Genomic DNA, 27,541 nt, shown 5'->3' with positions numbered 1-27,541 from the left:
GAAAGAGTTGAACATAATCCTGAAGGTTGTGCACCGGACAAGTAGATGGGGGGTAGTGTCACTGAGGTTAGGAATACAAGCTGGTTAGGTTGGTGAGGGAAGGTATTGAGTTAGTTTTGGACATGCTGAATGTCAGGGACCGGTAGCTGAGTGAGTAAGCCTAGAGCTCAGCAGGCTTTCAAGAGTTATCAGCTTGTTAGACATAGGTGGAGTAGGGCATGAATGAGGTTGGAAAAGGAGAGACAAGAGGCAAAGCACAAAAAAATGGTTCCCACCTTACTACCCTGGACGGAATGCCAGCCTTAAAGAGAGATGAGCCAAGAGGACCCAGCCGATGAAATTGAGGAAGAGACTTTGTGGTATGACGTTCAGATCAAGGCGAATTGGAGACATGGGAGAATGATCAGGAGAGAGTGGTACCATGAAACCAGCAGTGGAAAGAGCTTCAAAAGGAAGATACGATTAAGGGTTTCATATCAGCAGAGGAGAAGCAAGATGAGGTTTGAAAAGCTGCTTTCGGCCATTAGAAGTGACTTTGGGAAAGGTGAAGTGGTGGAGGAGGCTAGACCATGGTAGGCTACAGAATGGTTGGACAGGGAAGTGAAGCTTCAGACCTTGGTGGCGAGGGGAAGAATCTGGCAGTAACTTGAGAGGGAGACAGGATCCAGAGAAATGTAGAAGACTTGGGAGACAGTATGCATCACAATTAGATCAAGCCTAGGAATCTTAAACCTGAGATTGTGTTCTGGCTCTGTGTACTGGTCTGATTAATGACAAGTTTGTTACTCCTAAAGATAGAGCTAGAGTAGGGGTTTTTCTTTTTCTTTTTCTTTTTCTTTTTGAATAGGTCATTATACAGAGAAGACTCTGACTCCCAGAGATATGATTCAATTAGAGACAAGGCTGAGCTGCTGTATCAAAGACCCAACAGGACAGTGGTTTAAAGAACAAAGAAGTTTCTTTCTCTCATGCAACAACCCAGGATAGGCAAGCTGTTCTGCTCCATACAGCAAAACAGAGATCCGGGTTCCTGCCATCTTGTTTCTCTACTGTCCCCAAGGGCAGTGTGTGGTCTCAGTGTATGGTCCCAAGACAAGGAGCAGAAGCATCTCCTAGAAACACATTTGAAATGAAGATTCTCAAGCACTACCCATACCTGCTAAATCAGAATCTCTGGGGCTGGGGCCCAGCTATCAATGTTTGTAAAAGCTGTCCAGGTGATCCTAATGAACCTTAAGTTAGAGAACCATTGCTGAGATGCTGTCCTTGTCAGCATGGTTGAAGCTGAATTTCAGGCACATCTAATGGTCCAGCTTTCGGGAAGGGGAAAGATTGTGGAGATGTGCAGGGGCAATGTTTTTTTTTTTTTAATGACTTTTTATTTTTCAATCACAGTTGACATACAATGTTATATTAGTTTCAGGTATATAACATAGTGATTAGACATTTATATAACCTATGATGTGACCACTCTGATAAAGCCAGTACCCATCTGATAAATCTCCTACCCATTTGACACCATACTTAGTTATTACAACATTATAGACTATATTCTCTTTGCTATACTTTACATCCCCATGACTATTTTCAAACTACCAATTTGTACTTCTTAATCCCTTCTCTTTTTTCGCCCAACCCCTAGACCCCCTCCCATGTGGGAACCCTCAAAATATTCTATGTATCTATGAATTCGTTTCTGTTTTGTTTGTTCATTTATTTTGTTTTTCAGATTCCACACATAAGTGAAATCATATGGTGATTTCACTTAGCATAATACCCTCTAGGTTCATCCATCTTGTTTGCAGATGGCAAGATTTTATTCTTTTTTATGGCTGAGTAATATTCCATATGTACCACTTCTTTATCTATTCATCTGTTGATGGACACTTAGGTTGCTTCCATAGTTTGGCTATTGTATGCAATGAACATATGGATGCATATATCTTTTTGAATTAGTCTTTTTGGTTTCTTCAGATGAATACTTAGTGGAATTACTGGGTCCTTCTTTGTCTCTCCTTATACCCCTTGTTTTAAAGTCTATTTTATCTGGTATAAGTATTGCTACTCCAGCTTTTGTTTCCATTTTCATGAAATATCTTTTACCATCCCTTTGCTTTCAATATGTGTGTGTTTTTCTATCTGAAGTGACTCTCTTGTAGGCAGTATATGTAAGGGTCATGTTTTCTTATCCATTCAGCCACCCTATGTCTTTTGACTGGAGCATTTAATCCATTTACATTTAAAGTGATTATTGCAAGATATGTAGTTATTGCCATTTTATTATTCACATGTTTTTATCTTTTTTTTTTTCTTTTTCCTTATTCTTAAAGAAGCCCCTCTAACATTTCCTGTAATACTGGCTTGGTGATGATGAACTCCTTTAGCTTTTGCTTGTCTGGGAAATTCTTTATCTGTCCTTCAATTCTAAATGATAGCTTCGCTGAGTAGAGTAGTCTTCATTGTAGATCTTTGTTTTTCATCACTTTGACTTTTTTGCCAATCTCCTCTGGCCTGCAAAGTTTTTGTTGGGAAATTGGCTAACAGTTTTATGGAAGCTTCATTGTAGGTAAAAAATTGCTTTTCTTTTGCAGCTGTTAAGATCTCTCTTTGTCTTTAACCTTTGGCATTTAAATCATGATTGTCTTGGTGTGGGCCTCTTTGGGTTCATCTTGTTTGGGAAGCTCTTAGCTTCCTGGGCTTCTATGTCTATTTCATTCACCAGGTTAGGGAAGTTTTATATCATTATTTCTTTAAATAAGATGGATGTTTTCTGCTACCTGATCTTCTAAATCACTGATTCAGTCTTCTGCTTCATCTAATCTACTGTTGAGTCCCTTCATTTCAGTTGTCGTATTCCTCATTTCTGACTGGTTCTTTTTCATGTTTTCTACCCACACGTTTATGTTTCCTATCTCTGTGTTAACATTCTCACTGACTGGTTCTGGCTACAACGATAGTCTGAGATCATTGACTATCTTCGTTACAAGGGTTTTGAACTCTGCATCTGATAGATTGCTTATCTTCATTTTGTTTAATTCTTTTTCTGGAGCTTTGTTCTACTCTTTCATGTGAAACATGTTTTTTTGTCTCTTCATTCTGACTGCCTCCCTGTGTTTGTTTCTATGTATAAGGTCTAGTTGCTGTGTCTCCTGCTCTTCACAGAGTTACCTTATGTAGTAGGTGTCCTGTGGGGCTCAGTGGCACGGTTTCCCTGGTCACCTGAGGTAGGTGTTCCAGGTGTGTACCTTGTGTGGGTTGTGTGTGCCTTCCTGTTGTACTTGAGCCTTGATTGCTGTTGGCCTGCAAATGGTTGGGATTGACCCTCAGGCTGATCATCTGTGAGGACTGGCCATGACTACAGTAGGGGAGTTATTATGCAGAGGCTGACCCTACAGAGCAGGATTTGCTTTAGCAGGGATCCGTGGCTGGCTGAGTCTGCTCTTTGGGTGTGTCATTTGTGGAGGAGGATGAGTGGTGCTCTGATGTGGTCTGAAGCTGGCCACCATATGTGTTGGTTCTGTGGCTTCTTAGGAGGGGCTCTCGTACAGTCCAGGATCACCTGCTACATTTGCCCTGCCCAGGCCACTTGGTATGAGACACAAAGTAATCTGCAAGTGGTTGCCATAAGACTGTTGTGCTGGACTTGGAGGTGCCTAGGAGAGGTTAAGCTGTCAATTGAGTCTGGCCACCACTAGTGCCAGGTTTGGGTCAGCTTAGCTGCTTGTTTGGGGTTTGTGAACCTTTGAGAGATTTTAAGAAAGTCTTCAACACCATCCAAGACAGGCCATTTGTGTGGAAAAGCCACTAGAAGTAGCTTGGGTAGGCTGGCAAGTTGGGCAGAGCAGAGTCTCAGGGAATCATTAGGGTGGGGCAAACAGTGTTTGCCAGGTTGATGGAGACTCAGATATGGTACCTGCCTGTGTGTGCAGGCTGGGTTGGGGAAAGGCTCAACAAAGGAATAGTGGCTTCTGCCAACACTTCTGTCTGGGAGAAAGCTGTTGCTCCAGCCCTCATCCTGAAGCCAGACAATTTAGTTCCTCCCTGTGTGTTTTTGGTGCCTTTCGAGCTACTACCACAATACTGGAGCTCAGAGCGAGTGAGTCTGTCAGTGAGTGTCCATGTGCAGACCCTTTAAGAGGAATGCCTGGGACTCCCGCAGCCCTTCATCTCACTCAGCCATAATCTCCACTGATTTTCATAGCCAAGTTATGGGGACTTCTCTTCCCAGTGCTGGTATCCTGAGCTGGGGAGCCTGGTGTGGGCTGGGACCCCTTGCTCCTCAAGGAGGACCTCCACAGCTGAGATATCCTTCTCATTTCTTAACTACCACTCTTTGGGTGTGGGACCAGCCCGTCCATCCTACCAGTCTCGACATAGCTTCTTCTGTATGTCCTTAGTTATAGGACTTCTGTTCAACTAGACTTCAGGTGATTCTCAATGATGGTTGTTCTGTAGTTTCATTGTAATTTTGATGTGGTCATGGAAGAGATGAGCACAGCATTTACCTACTTGGCCACCTTGACCAAAAGCCCCTAGTATTTCCAGAGGCAATGTTTCAAGGTCTAAGCCTGGAAGTGACACTTCCACTCACATTTATTGTCAAGAACTACTACACAGCCATCTATAGCAGCTTAGAGGTTTGGGAAATATGGCTGCTGAAATGTAGGTGATTATGTACCCAGCTACAACTTCATTATAATGGAAGAAGGGGAGAACTGCTTTCGGTAGGCCACTAGTAGTCTCGGCTACCTTTTGAATCAAATTTAAATAAGTTTTAATGCACCTCCCATCATCTAGAAGAAATAGGAGGATGTCTACCTACAGATCACAGTTAAGGCTTATATATTTAAAAGGATCCATGGAGTAGGGTTATGATCAGGTGTATCAGCCCCCAAATGTCTACCCACCCTCACTAGGTTTGGGAAGCCCAGCCTTTAGACATCTACCTTTCCTTCTCATCCACTGTATATTGTGCTTCTTAGTCCCTGCTTGACAGCTTCCAATAAAAGTTAGAATTTCACCCATCCAACCCCATCAGAAGAAAGGCACCCAGGCTCAGCAGGGAGGATAGTTGGTAAGGGTTCCGGCTTACCAGAAATGGGAGAAAAAGAAGGAATACAAGAAGTTTGTTCATTGAGCAGCCATTCACACCTTTATATAGGGCACCCTGCACAATTCCAGGGGCAGCCACTCACAAGGATTCTGATGTGTACAGTCCTCCTGCAGTTGGGTGATGTGGTCACCCCATCTTTGTTTCATCCCCATGTGCCATCTCTGCTACACCCTAACAGTCTGGGCCCGGGGGCCTTCCTGCTGCCATTGCTCCTTGCCTTACAAATCCTGAGCTCACCCTGAATTGGCTACCTCTGAAACCTCCATCCTTGCTATGAGAGATTTCTCAGTAGGCATCTCGGTGCTCCAAGGACCAACCCTGGACAGAGAAATCAACTCTAGATAGGGATGATTTCTCTCCTCAAAGCTCACTAAACCCAACCTGAGAGGCCTTGATCCGGACATCAGTGACACCAGGTCTGCCAGAGGAGCCCAGCCTCGTTTATAAAATAGATGTGATAGTAACTGCCTCGCTGAGTTATTGAAACAATTTAATGAAGTCCTGGACCCGGAGAGAGGCCCCACTACTATTCACTGGCTGAAGCTGCATGGGCTACATTGTCAGACTGCCCACCAGAGAGTCTAGGAAAGGTGCCGGGGCTGGAGATGGTTTCTCAGGGCCCTAAAAAAACGTCTCCATGACCAGAAAATCACAGATTTCTCGAACAGAGGCAGAATGACCTGCCTGCCTTGGATCCAGCATTTGTTTATTCAGTGAGCTAGCTACTTTCAGATCCAGTGCACACACACTCTCCATCTCACAGCTCTGCAGCCTGTGATGCCTAGCGTCTGCAGGAGGAGAGGAAAGAAGCCACTTATGCTTGTCAGTAATGAGATCCCACTGGGGTGGGCTTGGGAGCTCCTGGCTTTCACAGCCTCTGCAGGGAACCATCTTTAAGGGCCGGAGCAAAGGGAAGGAAAATAGGGTATGGGGCTCAGAGAAGGAGCAGATGCATATTTATTGTCAATACCTGTTAAAGCTCCCCCTCCTGTGTGTTTTCTTTGGAGATCTGACTCCTCTAGGAAGCACTTGTCTATGCCGCAGGAGTTTCCCACCAGTGAAACTGTCCTGTTCCCATTTTTGCCTCATTTAGATAATTTCCAAAAGGATTTTCTACTTTGATGTACTATGGACATAGGTCTGTGTTTTTTTATCTGAAGATGGAATTGGACAATTAGGGAAAAGACGGGATGACGTGACAACGACAGAGAAAACTCTTGGGAGAAAAAGAGAGGAACTTCCTAAGCTGACTTGTACAAGACTTCCTGGAAGGCCCTGTTGGTAGAACTGCTGACGCCTACACTAAACCATCCATGCAGAACTGTCCTCCACATTCATATAAGTTTCAGATCGTAAAACTTATAAGTTTAACTTCTCTCCTTTTCATCATCTTTGACTTTAATGTCCTGGGAAATGTGTGATAAATATTTACATAACTCTTAAAGAGTGCAGGTGCTTTCACATGGCTCTTCAGAGTATATATTTATTTGTTCATTCATTCAGTCAACATCTACTGACACTCATGCATTAGATGCTGTGCCGTGATGGATGTTCAGGATACAGAACTGAGCTCAGATTTTAGCAAATAATGTAATTAAGCAAATGCCTTAGGCTTAATTAGTGGGGCTTGATGACCCTAGATGTAAGAACATGAAGTGGGTTGGAGAAACCTATAGCATATGGATGGGATAGGACAGAAAGATTCAGAGGCTTGAGGACTATTGAATATTGTTGACAAGCAATATAACATAGTGGTAAAGAGCCAGGATTGAACATCCAAACCAGGATATGTTTTAAGTAAAAAAGGGCACAACAGTAATCATACCAAGACAATAGGCATCACTTGGGACTATCCAGGAGAAATTGGCATTGTGGGCAAACTAGAACACATAGTCCCCTGTAGAGACCACTTTGAAGCCAGGCGACCTGATTGCAAATTCCACCCCCAGTTTGCTAACAGCGTGGTCTCAGCAAGCTGTATAAAATCTGTCTCCCTATACTCATCTGTAATGTGGGGGTGATGATTATGCCTCCTCATGGATTATTGTGAGGATCAAAAGAGGTACTACTTACAAAGTACTTGGAACCATACCTGACATATGGCACATGATCAATAAGTATTAGCCATTGTTATTCTTAGGCACATGATGATATACACAGAGCCTTAGATGATGCAGAAGTGATCAGAAATTACTGTGCCAGCGCTAACTCCTGGAATGGAACCTCATTTTTACCCAATCCAGCGAGGGAGATGGAGTCATTTTAGTTTTATAGATGAGAGAAACTGAGGCCCAATGTCATAGAGCAAGTTAGAAACAGAAGTGGTACCAGAACCCAGGTCTCTGGGTGCAAGCCTGATTCTTCCTTAAGTCAGAGGATGGGGGAATGGGTAAGGGTGACATCCATCACTTTCTGGGCTTAACAACATTATTAGTTCTGCTTTGATGGCAGAGACCCTGAGATGCAGCCTCACAGAGTCCCAACCACCCATACACAGGCTTCCAGGCTAAACTGAAGCCCTGCCTTTCAGTACCTACTCCCACCGCACTACTCCTTTTGCACTGCCTTGCTGTGTTGAGAACTGAGATGAGATGCTTAAATGTTCACTATACTCCTTACCTTTCCCCCACTTTTCTATCTATTTCTTCAGTAGGAATATATGTTTTAATAATATGATTAACAAAACTGGAGAATACCCATTACTTTTAATGCACATGGAGCCTTCCCTGAAAGAAAGTATTTTATGGGCCATAAAGCAAGTCTTCACAAATTTCAAAGTACTAAAGTCATACAGAGCATATTCTGCAACCACAGTAGAAGCAAGCCAGAAATCAACAAGAAAAAGACAGCTAAAACATTCTCAAATTTTTGAAAATCAAGCAATACACATGTAATCTTAGATCAAAGAAATTACAATGGAAGTTAGAAAATACTTTTATATTAATAATGAAAATACAACAAATCAAAATGTTCAGAAAGCAGCCAATGCAGTACTCAGAGGAAAACACATAGCCTTAAATGCATATATTCTCTTTTTAAGCTTTACACTTAAAATCTCTACACTTTACTGTATGTTTATTAAACTTTAGTTTTAAAAGTTTAGGAGAACAGGAAATCTTCTGGTTTAATTCACACCATTTTACAAGTGAATGATAACATTCAGTTATATCTACCTTTCAAGAAAGATGTATCTAACTAAAGTGATTTTTGTTACACTTTCAAGCAAGATGCCATTGAAAACTAGAAAACTTCAAGTAGTCAACATAGGAGAGTTAAGAAGCCTTTCAAATGGATCTTGGACCAACCCATCCAGAAGGAGGTTATATTAAAAATTGCATTTTAGGGACACTTTAGGTGAAACAGAGCTTAGAAACTAAGATGTTGATGAATGAAAATTTAAAAAGAAGACTAGAAAAAATAATGTCCAAATATATTTTCATGGGTTTATACTTAAATAAAATAAGTAGAAACCTAGGGAGCTCTTTTCTAGTGTCAACTGCCCTGTTTCTAGGATAACCCCTGGAAAGGATCCCCTTCAACTCTCAGTTGCCTTCCAAAGTATAATCTCAAGTTTATTTCCCTATAATTCTACAGAGAATGTAACTCTCTACAATTCTTACTCTGCCTCCTTCCACAACTGGTTGTTTGATAGATTCTCATGATTTTGAAGCTCATCTTAATATTAACCTTAGTTAAATATTAATATTTGTAATTCCCCTTCTTTTAAAATGACTCTCCTATGTGAATCAATCTACTTTGTTAAAGTAAGGTCTTGATTTTTTTTCAGGTGTATTCTTCATGGTCACCTGAGGACGGGGTCTCCTATCGTAGTGACCTAGGTGGAATCCACTAGCAGGAAGGTAGTCTTAGGTGCAGAGGCTTTGAGACTGTGTCCCCAACTATCAGATATGTAACCTCCGGTTGACATATACTATAGAACCCTATATATCCACATGTTGTTCTTCATTGGAGAAGTTCTTAGGGTTTTAGTTGTTAATAACCTCTTCACCTTTGTGTGACATTGAGGCTATAAAATTATAGTGCACACAGTTCTTGCAAATTTTCTATGCCATTTGATCCTCACAACCACCCTGCAAGAGAAACAAAGTTGAACCTCCATCAACTCCATTATACAGAGGAGGAAACTGAGGCCCAAGAAGTCATGTGACTTACCCAGGGTCACACTGCTATAGGTAACAGCTAGTATTCATACCCAGATCTTTTAACTTGTTAACTAGTACTATTTTGTTTGCTCACTGATTCTTGTCATAGCACTGGGGGAGTCCTCATTTCATGGATCAGACTGCAATTTAGAAACAAGGATCCAGGAAAAGCATAGCAAAAGGTGATACCCATCTATAGGCAGAACTTCCCAAGCCTCTGTACATGTATAAATGCAGAGAATAAGGAGAGAGCCAAACCACTGGCCTAAGGTGGTAAGCGGAGCCCTGACTAATCCATATAATGTTGGCACTTGCAAATGAAGTAAAAAATAGAGTCATGTACTTAGAAAAACATATCTCAGGGCCTAACGACTAAGAATTCTTAGTGCTAGGATTTTAATTCAAGTTCCGCCTACAGCACCATCCACATGACACTATAGTTAGCAATCAGCTCCTAAGTTTGGTCCAAAAGAGTTGCCATCATTCATTTATCTGCACACAATGAATACAGTGACCTAAAAGAAAAAGCCGGTGGTCTCCCAGAGGTGCCAGACCAGCCCATATCTCACCAGAGCACCAGCAGCTGCCGGATCCCTGGCCTCAAAGTGAAGGAGATGGAGGACCAGTGAGAAAAGTATTATCCCCTCAGAAGAGGGTTCCCCTAAGAAATTTGCGATGTTGGTGGTTACAGCCACCATGGTCCTCCCAACCCAGGATCCTGCCAGGATTAGAGAACACTGGCCCTGCCACATCCTGCAGCCCCTGACTGGCATCTCTCCCCAGGGAAAAGTCCCTCATTCTTAGCTTCAACCAAAGGCCATCAAACTGAAAGAAGTTACAAGAAGCCAAAACTAGAACTGCCCAGAGAAAAGTAAAACATCTGTACCCCCTCTGCATATCTCTCTCCACTTTCTAGCTCATGCCTCGGTTTCCCCTTCTATAAAAGGGGTTGTAGTAATCCCACCACGCAATTATTTTAAGCATTAAGTTAATTAATGCACATACCTCAGTGCCTAGTTATACTTAGTAAATCACCATCATCATCATTATTGTTGTTGTTGTTTTTGTTATTATATCAGCCAATCAAAATCTTATTGGTAGTTGTGAAGACAGGAGATCGGGTCTCTGTCCTGCCACTAATGGGCAGTGTGACTCCCCCCTAGGTGAGGCTCCCTCAGTCCTCCAAGGGGCCAAGCAGGAGATCCTTTGTCTCCTTCCAACTATCCCTTTCAGAGGGTCTGAGAAAGCCCCATTTTCTGACTGCTTCAGAGGGACCATCTACCCACCAGAAATAGGTCAGGCAAGTGGAAGTTAAATAAGTGAGAGATGAGGAAAAAAAAGGACAAGGCTATTTGCATGGGGGAAGAAACCACACCATGCAGGACTGAAGCCAGGTTTTCATTAGGAGCCTAAATTAAGTAATAAATTAAACCACTTAGAGTGTTATTTCCTTGCCAGCTGTTTTTGACCATCACGCAGCTGGTCGGCCAAGAAGCCAGAGGTGGAAACCGATACTTCTTTAACTGAAGGGGTGAGGCTAGGGTAGGGTCTGGTTTTGTTTTTATTTTGGAATCACCAAGCTCCCGAGGAGCCCGATCCACCCTACTCTGCCTCGGGTGTGGAGTTCTCTCACCTTAGGGAATGGAGAGTCAGGGCACCCCCAACTTGAGCTCTTGCTCATGGGAGCAGACTGAGAATAAGAGGTTGTTACGATCCCGGGAGTAGAGCATGTGGGAAAGAGGAGAAATCAAACTACATGTGTGGCCAACAAGGTTGTCCAGGCCCCTCGCCTGATTTTTCGGCCCAGCCATACCTCTAGACCTTTCCTTGCACTGTCCTCTCTGTCTGAGCAGCCCTCCCTGCTTTTCTGCCTGTCCTCAGGGACAAGATTAAACGACCCTTCTTCCCCCTCGCCTCCGCATGCCAATCTGGCAGAATTAGTACTACTTCCTCTGTGCTACCATCAGCGTTTGGAGGTTATATATAGACCTGTGCCCCACCGACAAGGTTGCTGCAAGCTACTTAAGGGTGAACTCCAGTGGTTCTAAGTACAGCTCTTGGCACAAAGTGGGGACTTAATGCATGTTTGTTGAATAAGTGAATTATGCAGCTGGCCTGGGACTAACAGTGCCTCATATTTATATGTGATGTGTACATTGAGTTTCCTCTGCCTCCCTGCTACCCATCACCATAAAAGGACTCAGCTCTGCCCCACCCACCCCTCTAGTGTGGTCCATTCTGTTCCCAGACACTCACCCTGGTTTAGCCCTGCACGCTCACCAGCACATCTGGCCAGCCAGCTGGGCTCTTTCTGCACGTCCCTCATCTTCTCTGCAATTTGAGACTCATTCAGTTCCCTTGAGGGAGGGAATAGTAGAAGAGACAATGCCCAAGTCCCACACCCTATGACTCTACACATCCGGCCTTGGTGAAGGTTCCCCCGAATCCATCACTTCACCATCATGGCATTTGTGGTTGCTTTTCTGAGGTGTCCTCTGGCATGGGTCCTGACTATGCCATTAGCAAGCCCCCAGGCCTGCTGGCTGCCTTGAATCCCAGCTTTGTTCTGCAGGCAGAACCTTGGCCTGGAGGGGCCAGTGCCCTGAGGCTGCATTACCAGGCTGTCTGAGAAATCTTTGGCATCTCGACAGGAACTGTCTTGAATGTGGATTTGTTCGAGAGGGCGCCTAGCCTGGTGCTCCACCCCTACCCTACTCAGTTACATCTGCTCAGTGGTCAGTGTGGGGTCATGGACTTTCAGAACTGGAAGGGACTTTAAAGAACACTGATTTATAGTGTTGTCCCAAGACTCCCAGCACCAGCAGCATGTGGGAGTAGCATCCTGATTCACCCCAGATTATCCAGGTTTAGCATTGAAAGTCCCATAATCAGAGAAATTCCTCAGGCCTGGGGGAATCAGATAGTTGATCACACTGTATGAGAATAAATTCTCCAGGGTCCCACCTCAAACCTAATGAATCTGAAACCCTGGGGGGTGGGGCTGAACAATCTGTGTTTTAACCGGCCCTCCCTATAATTCTGGTGCTTGCCCAAGAGAACCACTGCCCTACCCTACAGATGGGAGACAGACATCCAGAGAAGGGAAGTAACTTGCCAAAGTGCAGGGAGCGCTTAAGGGCAGAGCCAGGAAAAGCATCCCATCTCCACAGTGCAGCACAGCTCCTCCTCTCAGTCAGCAGACTTAGAGTAGATTCACCAAAGTCCCTCAGGCAGCCTGTTAGAACAAAGAACAAGTGCCAAAAAGTATCTAAACCAATTTCCGCTGGCAGTGGGCACTGGGTTCAGGCAGGGAAAGTGTGGACAGCCACCTTCAGAGAGGGTAGGGCCCCGCAGAGCCTGGAGCATTGGACAGGCAGCAGGCAGCTGGTCCTTCAGATTCAGATTCAGGCCTCGGCAGAGCACAGGCCCAGAGAAGGGTGCCGCCAGTCTGTTAAGAGCCAAAGAAGAGATCAGCTTAGCTGAAGAAACAGTCACCTGTTCTTTGTACTTACAGACTTGTGTAGGACCCCATGACAAATGTCGACTATCCTTGGGGGGCAGGGAGGAAGATGTCCCTGGCTGGTCTGCCCCCCACTGTCTGCCCCTTGCCCCTTAGTGACATTTCCTCTCATTAGTTCAGGAAGTCTGGCTCCCCATCCTCTGTGTAGAACTAGACATAAATAAAACCCACTTAGGAAGGTCAGTGTGTTTCCCAGAAATCATGAGACATTCTTCAGAGCTTGGTAAGAATGGGAAATTATCCAAAGCCTTGGTTCCTACGTTGACTGGCACAAGAGTTAAGGCCAATAAAGTAGTGCGTGTTTGGTTTTCTCCTCTCCAGGGGCTGCTTTGGTCATCCTACCTCCCACACCATCCATCCCTCCCCTCATTCCATGTATCCTTCTCTAAACAGGTCCCATCTGGAACCACCTGGCCCGGGCAGTGTTGCTTTAAGGAGCTGGAGAGGGGGAAAGGGAAGACATTTCTGTTTCACCCTCCTTCAGCTCTCTCCCCCCATCCCTGGCACTGGATAGTAGAACTAGGTGACTGGGCTGCGGAATCTTTCCCAGGGAAGTAAGCATGCGAAAGACTTCCTTCCTTACAAGGCAGGAAGGCTCCTTTACCCTAGGCCTTCATCTTATTGCTTCCCTAGCCATCGCCTTTGAAAAAGTTTACCTCCAGGTCGCCATTTCCTGCCCTCCCCCGGATTCCTAACCTACTGTCATCCTCCGCTGAGGTTGCTCTGGCCAAGGTGGGCCTCGCTAGTCCTCGTGTGATTGGGACCTCTGGGCAGCATGGGGCACACACGCCCCTCTTCCCCTCCTTTGCAGGTAACTCTCCTACATGGCTTCCACTTCTTCCTCTCTGGGATCTTTCCTCTGCTGCCTCCTATTGTAAGACTGCCTGCCTGTCAGTGTCTGTCCCTTGCTCTTCGTCCCCGCTGCCACTGGCCTGGTTCAGACCTCACCATCTCTTCCTTGGGCTTTAGCACCAACTTTCTATCTAGTCTCCAGGCAGCTAGTCAGCCCCAGCCTTTTTCTGCCACTGCGAGATGACAAGTCTAATCAAGGGACTACCTCTCTGAACACTTCTCCTGTGGTTCTGCATCTCCTTCAGGACATGAATTCAAGTCCCTGGCTTAGCCACTCTTTACCTGATCCCTGTTTAACTGTACACCTTAAGCTCTCGCTCCTCCATTCATCCTCTGCACCAATGGGCCCCTACGTGGAGACAGGCAACTACTTAGAATTCCTTTCTATTCCTAATAGTTTTTGTCTTTAAATAAAGCAAAATTAAGCCTTGATGATATTTACTATATAGATTGACAATAGTACATGAATGCAATTTATAAATAAATATACACATGAATGGGGTGTGCTTAAAACATTTTAGATATGGAACGTATGGTTAAAAGAGCTTGGTGGCCACCGCCTAGTGTCATCTTGTGGTCTTACTGCCCCATCCGTAGTGTCCCTGCATACCATGCTTTTGAACACCTTTACCCACTTCTCCCTCTACTGTATCAGGGTAAAGTCAGTTTAGGGTAATAAAGATTTAAACATGTACCTTAAAGAAGCTACAAGTTTGTTGTTCATCCTATAAACTAAGTCTGGATGTGAGCAGCCCAAGAATAGTATGACAGCTCCAAAATCATTTGAGAGCCAGGCTCTTCGAACTAACTTCTCTGCCCTTTTCAACTCATGATTTACAGCTCATGGCTCAAAGTGGCTGCTTTACCTCCACCATTACCTCTGTATTCCAACTAATGGGAAGAAGGAAAGAGTGAAGAGATCTATGCACCCCTTCACTTTAAGGATATTACTGGTTATTAGAGATAGAGAATAACATTTATTAATGATAAAGGGATCGATTTACTAGGGTGATATCACAATTCCAAATCTGTATGCTCTCCATAAAAGATTTGTGAAAGTGTACAAAATTGAAGGATAGACAAATTCCTGGTAGTAGTGGGGGGTCTGTAATATGCCCTTTTCAATAAACAAGAAAACAAAACACAAAATCGGTAAGGTAAAAAAATATAGGTGTGAAAAGTACAGTTAACAAATTTGACCTAATTGACCCACAGAGAATTCTGTTCCCTACAGTGACAGGAATCACATTCTTTTCAAATACATATGAAACATACACCAAAAAACATGATGCATCCAAGAAGCTTCACTTCTGCTTACATGCCGTTTGCCCATACTTACCAAGGAGGGTTGCTGAGAAATTTCATCTGCTCCAGGTGGCCAAGTATCCAACTGAAATCGAGTGATTCTAGTCTTGAGGCAGAAGCAGGGAACAAGTATCAGAAAAACCAGCAATCTTTGTGTCTCCCCTCCTCTCTTCCCCTGGCAGCTCTGGTCCTGAGAGCACTGCACAATGGGTAAGAGTTTGAGCAGAGTCAGAAGCTCCTTATTCTAGTCTGGCCTGGCCACTTATTTGCTGTGCGACTTTGGGCAGGTTATTTGACCTATCCAAGCCTCAATTTCCTTATCTCGCCAAATGGGAATAACCTTACTTCATAGGGCTATTAGAAAGATGGAACAATATACTATGTCTTGTGCTTGACGTATAATAAGTATTCAATAAATGTTAGCTGCACAGAGAGATTAATAACTCGGCCAAGGTTACGCGGCCAGGAATTGACAAGGCTAGCTTTCTGATCCAAGCATCTGGCTCCCAGCTGGTACTGACACTCTTTTGGGACCTCTGCCACCCCCAGCACAGGGGCCCACATGCAGTGGGGGAAAGAGCACTAGACAGTGGGGATAAGCCGCTGCTCCCACCAATTAGCCTCTGACTTCAGAGAGACCATTTGAAAATGTATGTCTTAACTCAGACACATGTTGACTTCCTTATTCTTTCTAAAAAAGGTTGAATTAAAGTGAGCCCAAAGGTTTCCCCTGAACACGACATTCTATGTTTTCTACCACTAATGACTAGAATTTCACCATCAGAAATGTGTTCCTTTTTGTTAAATTGTTAAATCCTGTCTTATGCCTGAACTTAAAAAAAAAAAAATAGTTTTTCTTTATAGCGTCCTGACCCTGTAAACGATTCTGTGGCATGAGTCCAGTGAGCTCTGGTTGGGAGAAGAGGGGCAGGCAAAGGAGGGAGAGAATGAAGACAGGAGAGGCTGGACCCCAAACGAACATCAGTTTCCTAATGGCCCACAGTAGCCCAGAGAATCTCTGTCTGAATGACTGTAATAGTCCCCATTCCAGTTGCCTGGCTGAGCCCATCCATCACTGTTTTGCACAGGCTTCCTTTTTTCTTCTTTTGTGTTTTTTCTACCACCCTGAATCTCAGACTAAATCAGAGAAAAATAGGTTTTGTCTTTTTTTAACAAGAAGACTAAAAGTCTTAAATTACATTCTTCAAAGTCTGCAAATAGAAATCCCAAATAAAACAGCCACCTTTCTTTTCTCTCTTCCTCTTTCCCTGTCTCAGGAGCCTGTGAGCTTGAAATAAAAGGCAGAGTGGTGGCTCAGGAAGAAGTAATCCGGGCTCAGCCCGGCACCAGCCAAGGAGAAGGAGCAGGGCTCTGGCAAGGAGGGCCCGACTGGAGGTGTAGAATTAGGGAGGAAGAGATAGAAATAGGCCAAACCAATCCCTCATTGCTTACAGTTCTACAATAAGGAGCCACTCTTCTGTGAGTGTGTGTGTGTGTGCAGGTGCCTGGGGCACAAGGAGCCCGAGAGGAGGAAACCACACAGACTGTCATTCAGACTTACTGAGAAGCAAACAGGATTCCTGGACACAGTAAACCTTCATCACTCATTGATGTCACAGTTCCCAGAGAGCCCATGAGTGCGCATCAGGGCAAAGAGAGGGAGCATGGTTCTGGGGCAAAGATTAGGATCCCATTTAATCTTCAAAACAACCCGATTTACAGATGAGGACACTGAGGAATAGGACTTGTCCCAAGTCTCACACATCTTATGATACATCCAGGTTTGATCCCAGGGAATCAGACTCCAGAGCTCTTGTCTTTCTTTCTGCCAAACCATTGGGCCTGCTGACAGCTTTCTCATTGGGAAAATTGAGGTACAGGGGGAAATGGGGTGGACTGAGTGATCGTCGAGATCCTTTCTAGCACGGATGCTGTGATTTGGGGCTCATGTCTCACCCATGCATGCAGAGGTCCTGTTCACATGATGCAGAGTGCAGGATTTTGATGCAAAGCAGGTATGCTCCGTGTGTGGCCATCGGAGCAGGGGGCGGGGAGGCAAGTAAACTTGTGTCCTGCAAACCTGATGAGATGGGAAGAGAAAAAGAACACAATAAAGCCAGTGCAGAGTCTTTAGGAAGACTTGTAGGTTAGACCTGTATCAAAAGGACAGACCAAAGATCTAAAGGTCTTATAAGTTCTGCCCAGCTTACCTCCTTTGTGTCAGTGGCCTTTGTGTTTTCCTGCTCTTTGCTCCAGGTTGCACAGCCGCAGCTTCAGACCCACCTGACCAGAAGAGCTACTAAGCCATTTGAAGGGCACCTTGCCATGGAGCTCTGGCTCTGGGAAGGACAAGGTGGTTCTCCATGGACCCGCTGGCTCAGCACTTGTGTCTTCTTTGCAGGCCCAGCGACCATGGCCCATTACAAGGTGGAGCAGGATGACTGGCTAATCGCCTACCTGAAGTATTTACTCTTTGTCTTCAACTTCTTCTTCTGGGTAAGTGAATTCTGCATACACATACCCTTCCCCAGCGCTGAATGAGTCAAGCCACCTTTGTTTTTTGTGAGTCACCATTCTGGGGTTGATTTCTTCCAAATCAAAGACCACCCATGGACAAATTCTGCCTACTTTAAAGCAAATATGTACATTTGCTACTGAGGGGGAAGAAAAGAATTTATTCTGCAGGTTGGCGTGGAGTCTGTACCACATGGCATCTGAATAGAAGATGTATAAACATAACAATGAGCTTTGTGTTCCAGCCAGCTGTACAAAGGGTCCGGCTCTTTCTTCCCTGCTAACTTGTTGCACCAGTGCCTTGTGGGAAATGTGACTGCCTGAAATAATTGTTTGTTTTCCATGGAAGCCCATTTGCCCTTCATGGTTCGCATTCCCAGGCCCAGGCAGAGAAACTGGAGTGCTGTGAGGCAGGGCTGCCTCTGCATGGGGTGGGAATGATCCCTATAGCAGTGGTCCCCTCAGGAAACCCACTGGGTAAGATCTTTCAGGGAGAGTGGAGTCTGTCCACCTGAAGCAATTACCAGAATAATTGAGAACGGAATACCATTAGTTTCCCCCAAATAGCCAGACTGGAATATGTGTATTTTATGTTACAGTCTCACTAAATTTGAAGAGGCAGAGTGCTCAGAGTACAGGCTTTGCAGTCAGCCAGACCTAGGCTTTACTGTGACTAATGTTGTGGCCTTGGGCATGCCACTTACAATGGCTGAGTTTGTTTCTCCGGCTACAGTCTCAAAATGGAGTCACTTATGCTACGTCTCATGTCACTAAACTGAGATTTAATTATAGTTTTGGCTCTCCCAGAAATGAAATCTTAAACCAGTCAACCAGGAATCACCTGATCAGCACTAGTTAGGTAATCTGCCTGGTAGACCCCTGTCATCCCTTAAAGGAAAGTAATGATTATAATGACCAACTCACTATTTTTTTTTTTTTTTGGCCTGGCATTACTTCCTTGTTCTGGCTCCCTTCTGCCTATTAGAGTTTTTCAGTTTTTAAACTCTGAACTCCTTTCTATGTGCTAGATTAGATACTGCCCGATTCGAATTGATTTTTGCTCAAATAAATTCTTAAAATTTTCAATATGCTTCGGTTTATCTTTTAACAGTTCATTTAGCAGATACTGTGAAACGGCATGTGTTAAGTGCTTAGTGCAGTCTCTGCACACAGAAGACATTCAATAAATGTAATATTTCAGATATGTTAGATATAGAAGCCTGAAAATACCACCAAATCAATCTGCTGATGAGGCAGATCTGAGATGCCTGCTCACCATGGGAAAAGGGTACACCCTCTTGACAGAATCTTAGAAGATGTCAGAAAGGCAAAACCAGAGATAAGAGGTATCTGAATTTCCAGGGTCTTTCATTAAGGTTGATGAAAGTGCGTAAGATCAGGAAGGATTATGATATAGTAATTTAGGATCGGCGGGCACCGCAAGGAAAGAGTTCTGAAGAGCCTTGAAAGTAGATAGTCATTTGATGCTATTAAAAAGTTGAACATGTCTGTTTAAATGTTTTTTGCAAAGTTCCTGAAACAAATAATAAACTTATTTGCAACTTTATCTTTCTGGGCAAGTTTCCTAGAATAGTGAAGCTGTGTTGATGAAGACAGTGGAACAATGGAGTCACATTGATGTGATCAGTAAACTGTGTGTGGGTGTAGATAGTTTCGATTCTCAGACAAAAATCCAATGGGATGTTTAGGATCCTCGCTGAGTGAGGATTATTTTTAAAGAATAAATGTTTTTCCTGATCATAAAAGTTTTATGTATCCACTACAGGTAATTTCTAAAATATTGAAAAGTATAAATAAGAAAATGAAAATCGCCCGTATCTCGCTGTATTGAGTTCCTAGGACTGCCGTAATGAAGTCGCGCAAACCGGGTAGCTTCAAACAACAGAAATTCATTCTCTCATGCTCTGGAGGCCAGAAGTCCAAAATCAAGGTGTGAGCAGGGCTGTGCTCACTCTGAGACTCCGGGTAGAATCTTTTTTCCCCTCTTACTGGCTTCTGGTAGTGGCCGGAAATCGTTGACGTTTCTTGGCTTGTAGCTGCAGTATTGCCACCTCAGCCTCTGTCATCACATGCTGCTGTTCTTCCTGTGTCTCTGTCTTCACGTGGCACTTTCTTCTTTATTAGACCCACCCTAATGGCCTCGTCTTAACATCTATAAAGATCCTAATTCCAAATAAGGTCACATGCATGGGTCATAGGGTTAAGACTTCAACCCATAATACTTATCATTCCAGGAATAACCACTGTTGACATTCCCTTTAGACTTTGTACTACTGATTAGGACAAGAGATAGTGGTGACCTGAACCATGGGAGTGACAGTGAGGACAGAAATACTTGGAGAGACTCAAGGGATTTAGGTAAAATTGACAAAATTAAGTTGTTCATTGGATGGGGTTCAGAGGAGACAGGTGTTTAGAATATTTAACTTCTGGGTTAATGGTGGAACTCTTTATTGCAACAGGAGACCAGAACAACGAGCAGTTGGGGTCAGATGACAGGTCAGATGTAGGAAGGTGAGTTCGAGTTGCCAGGAGACATCTGAACAGAGATGTCAGTGGGTAGATGCCAGATGTCAGATGCTCAGTGGGTAGTTAGCTCATGGCTCTGGATCTCAGATGGAGTTACCCAGGTGGTGTTACAACCACGGAAATGGGTGAGCACACCCCAGGAGAGCATGAAGACTGAGAAGAGATCAAAAGCAAGAGTGAGACATGGAGCATCCCAACTGGGCAGGGTGAGTCTTAAGTCAGTAATGATCTGCATTTGCCCTGAACCGAAGGAGCTCCCAGCTGTGGAACTTTTAGTGCTAAAACCAGGAGAGCTCCAGGAAGTTGTACCTTCACCCTAGGGGAATTGGAGGAGGAGTAGTCTGAGTGGTGAGAAGAAAACCAGGAGAAACAGTATCATAGAAGCTGGAGATCAAGGAGCAGTCAACTGTGTTAAAGGTTAAGTACAGACATTTCAAGCATTTTAAGGCCTTGAAAGTGGCTATTGGGTTTGGCCACACAGTTCATTAGTGGCTGTGGTGAGGGCACTCTGAGGAGAGTGGCAGGGTGGAGATCGAAGAGGTGGACACTCACTGGGTATGAAAGAGGGGAGTTGGAAGAACCTGAGGTCTGTTCTGAGGTGCTGCACAAAAGATCCAAAATCAGACCGGCAAGAAACCAAGCAGCACTCAGAGAGTTGGAGAACTCAGGTTTATTATGCTGGCAGTCCCAGAGGAGCTAGCACTCTGAAGATCTGGGCCCAGAGCTAAATTGAAACATTCCTTATATAGAGCCTTTTTGGCACAGGCTGATTGGTTAATTTGTCCTCAGACCATTACAAAGTGGCAGGAGTTGCTATGGTTATAGGTAGTTACATTGCCATTAGGGAGTTGCTAGGGGTCCAAACAGTTATATTTGTTGCTTAGAGAGATCAAGCAAAAGGGAAAGTGAGTCTTTTGTCAATTTCAAGTGCGGCCCCAGGCAGCAAGCATATTTACAGAAGAACAGAGCTGGTTAGCCTTGTAAATGAAAATTCCTCATCAGAGATGCTCAGCCAAAATATCTGTGGATGGGTAAATGGGCCCTGCCTGCCTGTGCCAGGATCCCCAAAGGACAGAGAAAACAGTAGACATGGTGACCACCCTCAGAGTCGCTTCCAGCCCGAGTGGACTTGGAGCCTGTCTGTTGGGTGTTTGCATTCCTTTGGGAGTGGTGAGAAGAAGGATGTGTGGGTGGCAATGCAGGCAGATGGGCAGCAAGCATGTTACCAGAGCAGCTACCAGTGAGAGGAGCTTCTGCCATCTAGATCTCCCTGTCTGAGGCCTGGCTGGATGTGGACCAGCTTCCCAGGGCTGCATTCAGCCAAGCCTCATTCTCCTTCTAGGGAATGGGCAGTTTCTGAAGGTCCAACTCTTGGTCTCCAGTCCAGGCTGTTAATTCCTCAGCAGTAGATGTGGGCACACTGTGGCCCCATATCTCCCACAGCAGAGCATCATGTCACACAGCGCATCAAGTCCCTGGGAACTTAACATAACTCCCCAGGGATGGGTCTTGTCAACGAGGACCCCCTCATCCCTCCCAAAGAAGGTTCCCTCCCTTCTCAGGAGTCCAGCTGTTGGTCCTCCCTACTGAGCCCCTTTTATTAGACAAGCAGCAGTGTCAGTGTCTACACTGGTGGGCACTGCCACAGACCCATGTGGTTCCTACCCTTCCTCCTTCCTCATAGAATTGCAAAGCAGGGCTGGGCCACAGAGAGAGCCCTCAAACGGTGCCCATCTGCTGTTTACTACCCCTCCCACCACTGGCACCGCACAGACACGGTAAGCAAGCCTAGGCAGCAGAGGCGAGTTGCCCTGGCTCGTATGATTGGGATGAACCCTCCAACTTCCTTTCTCCCCCAGAATAGTGTTCCTTCATGGTATAGCACCTTGCCACACGCTATGCAAATCCAGCACAGAGAGGCTAGGAAGCCCACGTCTTCCTTACTGTAGTTATGATGCCCAGCTTTTGGGAGGCACTGCCTTCCTCAGACTCTCTCATCTGACCCTCACATCAACTCTGGTGGTCACTATCACTATTATCCTTATTGTACAGATGGGGAACAGGCTCATTCAGGTCAGAATCTTGCCCAGGGTATTACAGTGGCGATAAGCAAAGCTTCCATTGACAAACCTGGTATTCTGGTCACTAATAATGGCAAATTACAAATCCACTCCACAGTGTTTATTAAGCACGTACTAAGTGCCAAGCACTGTTCTAGGTATTTGGAATACGAGTGAACAAAGTTACCAGCTTTCATGGAGATTATAGTTGGAGGCTTCCCCTGTGCTTGGCCTTCCTCTTGCATCATCTCATTTAATCCTCCCAGCACCCCAAAGCTGTGAACAGCTCTATTAGAGCCCCGGTTTTTACAGAGTGAAAGCAATTTGCTCAGAGTCCCAGAGCTGGATCTCAGCTCTCTCTGACCCCTAAGCCTGTGTGCTTGGCTGCCAGGCTCTGTTGCCTCTAGCTCTAAGTCCTACACTTTCTCACAGTGTCTTTGGGGGGCATTTATGGATTAGTGAGGTAGCAGAGAATGCTGGTAGGACTGGAGCTCCAGTTTGGGTTCAAGTTTAGACTCCAGTATTTATTTCCTATGGCCATTAGGTGATATGGACTGAATTTTGACTCCTCAGAATTCATACGTTCAAATCCTAACCTCCAATGTGACTATTTGGAGATGGGGCTTTAGGAGGTAATTAAAGTTAAATGTGGTCATTAGGGTGAGGTCTTTATGGATTGGTGGCCTTACAAGTAGAAGAAGAGAGAGATTTCTCTATATAAGCATGCACAGAGGAAAGGCCATGTAAGGACACAGTGAGCAGACAGCCACCAAGGCCCTCAACAAAACCAAATCGGCCAGCACCTTATCTTAGGACTTCCATTCTCCAGAACTGTGAGAATTAGAAATAAATTTCTGTTGTTTAAGCCACTCAGCTCTGGTATTTTATTATGGCAACCTGAGCAAACTAAAACATTAGGCAAATCACATAATCTCACTGAGCCTCATTTTTTTCCATACGTTTAATAGGAATGTTAACTTCTGTAGAATTAAAGATTAATATTTTTTAAAACATTTAGCACAGTTTCTGGCACATATGTGGTACTTAGCTATCTATTATGATTAGACTAAGGGGCATGCCTTATCTCTACAGCTTTCTCTGTAGCACTGGCCTGAAGACTCTAGGGATCATAACCCATATGAGAAATATATGGAGGCATAAGAAAAATCGTACATGAATCATTGTTCACAAACTAAGTTTACCCTTACTGTGTGCGATGCACTCTGATATTTTCTATTTTGTGGTGTTTGTTTTGCTTTTCGTTTTTTCGTGTGGGTTACAACCCACTGCATTTACTTCACAGCCCTGATGGGATGCGAAGTTTGAAAATCCCAGGGCGGGAGTATGATGCAGGCAGCTGTCACCTCCTCCCCAACATGGGCAGGACTCAGGTGCCAGTGATGATATATATACCAAGCCAGGTGGTCTTGGTGAGACTTTAAACCAAGTTTAAATCCACCAGCTGTCATTATAGCATAATTTGAGGCTTATAAATCATTTAACACTCAAAATAGATTCTCACAACCACTCTGTAATCATCTTCATTCCCATTTTGTAGATGCTAAAACTAAGGTTTGAATGATTGGCAACGTTCTATGTCAATTCTGGATTTTTGACTCAAAGTCTGATGTTCTTCCTATCTCTGTAGACCACTGACTCATAATCACAGCCTTAGCCCCACTGCTCTGATGCTTCCTTGGAATCCAAAGTGTCCCCAAGGTTCAAGGTTGAACTTGGGTTAAGATATTCTGATAGTGGTGTTCAGACCTGCCGAGTATGAAGAATATAAGCAAGACTTAATCAGTGTCATGACAGACACCCACATCCAGTACCTTAGCTCCAACCTACTTATGGACCCCTACCCTAGGTCTGACCCGCACCCTTCATCATCACCCTATCCCTGACTCCCACCCCACTTTGCATTTCAATTTACCCAGTGTCGATTGTGACTATTTCACTGAGCAGAGCTCCCTGGAATGTAGCTCTGGGTCAGAAACCAAAAATACCACCATTCTCATGCCTCCTGGTGACCCTAGAAAGAAAATGTGACCCAGGCTTTCCTACGAGGCCACCTAGAACATGCTTTTCTTCCTCCTCCCATTTCCTACACTGCTCTCTACAGCTCCCATCAACCCGGCAATGTTGTTCTGTAATTTATTATTTTAATTAGCTGCTTGGCTATGTTAATAATCAAAACTTCTCCAACCTCCCAGGAGCTGTGCCAGGCTGTGGGAGAACTGGGAAAGCAGTGGCTCCCTTGCCTGGATCAAATCCTCTGCTCCTGAAGCTCCATCCTGCCTGGGGCATTGGCTGCGGCATTAGTGCTTCCTTTGGGGGCCAGTAGGGCTCAGCCTCCAGGAACTGGGACTGTATAAGTGCGACATGGACCAAAACAGGAGGCAGAGGTGGAGGACAGGCCAGGGCAGTGAAGGAGGTGCAGAGCATCCATGCATCCCTCCAGGACTCCCAGGGGACACTGGTAGGGAAGAGCCTACCCAGGGTAGAAAGCCCTTCACTTGTTTCATCATCTTCCCATGGAACACGGCCTCCGCCTGTCTGAGAAAGAACAGGCAAGGGCTCTGGGGTTGGTGTTTCTGTTGATCTCTTCTTAAGGTGCTGAAGTCACAGGACCTCTGTGGTATTTGGGGTATCTCCGCCTCTGTGCTGTCAGGATCTGCTGGGAGACAGCTCATGCTTGAGGACACTCATTCAGTCTACACAGGGCCATTGCAGATGAGATCAGTCAAGGACGAAGCTTGTGGGGACAGTTATAAACTGCTCCCCCTATACTCAGGTACTCCAGGCCTGGCTGTGGCCCACATGTCAGGTGGCTTGCTTCATAGGCAAAGGAGCTTTGTGTGAGTCAGCAGCCCTGCTGGTAAAACAGGCACTAAACTGAAATTAGAGTTCTGAGTTCTAGTCCTCACTCTTCCTCTGGCTTGTAATGGGACCGTGGAGTAGCCAGTTTTCTCTGGGCCTCAGTTTCTCCGTCCAGAATATAAAAGGGATTAGATATGATTCTTTTCACTGTTCTTCCCTCCTTCTTTTTTTCCTTCCTTCCTTCCTTCCTTCCTTCCTTCCTTCCTTCCTTCCTTCCTTCCTTCCTTCCTTCTTTGCATCTCTCTTTCCTCCTTCTACAGGGAATTACTGGGTGTCTACCACATGTAACACTCCGCTGGGAATGCTAAGATGAATGAGATAAAATCAAGAGGCTAAAAGGGGAGAACACAGTAGCAAATACAACAAATATGCCATGATGAGTGTAACCATAGAAACCTATATAAGGCATAGAGCTATTAGGAAGGACAGAATGATTTGCTGGGAGTGGGGGCAGCAACAGCACAAGGCAGGTTTCCTCCAGGTTCTGAGCTGGATCTGAAAGAGGAACAGGTGATCTTTGGCTACCTCCCAGCTCAGTAAGTCCCAAGAGATCTGCTCTTGCTATAAAGGTAGGTGGGTTTGGAGGAGAGAGGAGGGAAATAGTGCTCTTATTTGTTTTATCAGTGGCTCTTTAAAGCCAAAGAGCCAAGAAAAGAATGCCTTGCAGTGGAAAGTGGCCTTTAGCACTAACTACAAGATTATCCTTGAAGATTCAGCTCAAACAGAACTGGCTCCAAGGCCACAGGAGCATGGGGTGAGCTGGGAGTAATGCTTGTCCAGTGCTGGCAGGTGTTGCTCAGTAATATGGTGGCCAGCAGTCCCTGACACACATTCACGTATGCCCCCAGGTAGGAAACTGGAGGGGGAGGTGGTAAAGTGTGGTCTCTCCCTACTCCCTGCCCCCACCTTCGAGCAGAGAACTCAACATGCACCATGGGGGCTGTAGCTCTGGGATCAGCTGATTCTGAATTTGGGAACAGGGAACCATTCTTTAGAAGCAACCCAGCCAGACCTAGGGGACTGAGCCTTGCTCAGGCACTGTCTCCAGGCCTCTCCCTGAGTCCCCACCTCTCCTTCACAAAGGGAATCACCTTCTGATTCACCAAGGTCTTCCCACCCAGTCACCTGCAAGCAGCATGGGGCAGGGACAGTGTCAGGCTTGGGCCCCACTACTGGCACTGTGCCTGGTCAGAGGAGGTGTACGGTGGATGCTGGTTGAAAGAAAAAGGATAGTGAAGCCTTAGGCTGGCATTAGAGCCCCTGGGTGGTACCCCAGGCCATACCGGGGGCTTCCTAGTAACCTGGAGAGAAGTTCGTTCCTCTCGGACTCAGACTCTCCTCGAAATTAAAAATTGCCAGGAAGCAGGGAAGAGAATTAATAATGTTGCCCCAGGAACTCAGCCTATAGAAGCAGCAAGGGCAGCACGTAGCATACTTCCCTGGTTCCCCACACAAGTCCTGTCCACCAAGTCCACCCGCGCTGTGCTGGCGCCTGACTGTGCTGAGGATTCTGAGTGAAGCAGGGTGTGGCTCCCACTTCGTGCTGAGAGCTCTGCCAAAGTGCAGGAGACTGAAGAGCCCCCTGGCCCAGGAAAGCCAGAAGAGGAAGGGCAAAGAGAACAATGTGAGAACGGTGGGTGAGCAAGGAGACGCAAGAGAGCTGAGGCTCAAAGAAGCTGTGTGACTTGTCCAAATTCACCTGATTGATAGGGGAGCTGAGATTCAGACACTGGCAGTTGGCCTTTTCATCATTCTACTTGAGTACCATAGTTACTGGGAACCTGCAATGTTTTCAGGAAAAGCAACCACTTAAATCATAGTGACTAAAGCCCATGTATGCAGGAAGGGAAGTAGCAGGAGATGGAGCCAAAAATCAGGCTAAGGTCAAATATAGAAAAGCCTCGGGGCTGTGCCGGGTTTGGGTTTAATGCCCTGGGCACTGAGAAGCTGGTAGCAATATTTCAGTGGGAATGCCAGGTGCTTCAGCACTTGGAGCACGACAAGCTGGCCTCTGGGTTGAGCTGAGGGCAGGAGGCATATAGGGAGTGGGGGTGGGGTGAGCTAGACGGGGGCAGTGCATGGTGTGGTGTGATGGAGTTGGGTGGGTATGAAAACAGATGAAGACTGGCACTTGACTGTCCCTAAATGGAGAGGAGGGAGTCCATAGGGACCCTGGGGGTTCTGGTCTAGGTGGGCAGTGGTGCTGCTGGTGAGACTGACCAGGGGAGAGCGTGGGACAAGTGTGGTTCTAAATGGGTTGGCACACATCCAGCCCAGAAACCCTTGCAGCCCAGCATGAAGCTTGGCATCTAGAAGGTGCCCAGCAAACACTTACATAAGTGAGCCTCACTGCCACCCTGTGCCTCCCTGTGCCATGGGCTGGCTCCCCTGTCACTGAAGGCAGAGAACTCCTGCGGGGAGGCGGGGATCCTCCCTTATTGGGACCCCCACAGCCCTGGTCTCTGCTCTACCCCACCAGTCCTTCCCAGATCCAAGCACAGAAACACTTCAGTAACTTTAACAACAGCAGCAGCAGCAACAACAACAACAACAACAACAACAACAACAACAACAAATCCTGCAA

General features: G+C 45.4%; 1 protein-coding gene across 5 annotated transcripts in view; it reads left to right on the top strand.

The window, feature by feature from the left end:
* TSPAN11 (tetraspanin 11) overlaps positions 1-27,541 on the top strand; it is an 88,553-nt gene that overhangs the window by 22,665 nt on the left and 38,347 nt on the right. For 4 of the 5 annotated variants that reach the window (XR_004955884.1, XM_016130120.2, XM_036237542.1 and 1 more), the window contains exon 2: positions 17,355-17,449. Coding sequence is in view for 3 of the 5 variants with exons in the window: in XM_016130120.2 (XP_015985606.2) it covers positions 17,355-17,449 (95 nt within the window). In the remaining 2 variants the exon portion in view is untranslated. Of the gene's footprint in view, positions 1-17,334; positions 17,450-27,541 lie in introns of those variants that run through there. The other variant, XR_004955883.1, reaches the window with a different exon arrangement.

The sequence above is a fragment of the Rousettus aegyptiacus genome, unplaced genomic scaffold, assembly GCF_014176215.1.
Source record: "Rousettus aegyptiacus isolate mRouAeg1 unplaced genomic scaffold, mRouAeg1.p scaffold_m13_p_2, whole genome shotgun sequence".
NCBI classification, from domain to species: Eukaryota; Metazoa; Chordata; class Mammalia; order Chiroptera; family Pteropodidae; genus Rousettus; species Rousettus aegyptiacus.
Note: the sequence above shows the minus strand (reverse complement) of the source record. Positions and strands in the feature narration are given on the sequence as shown.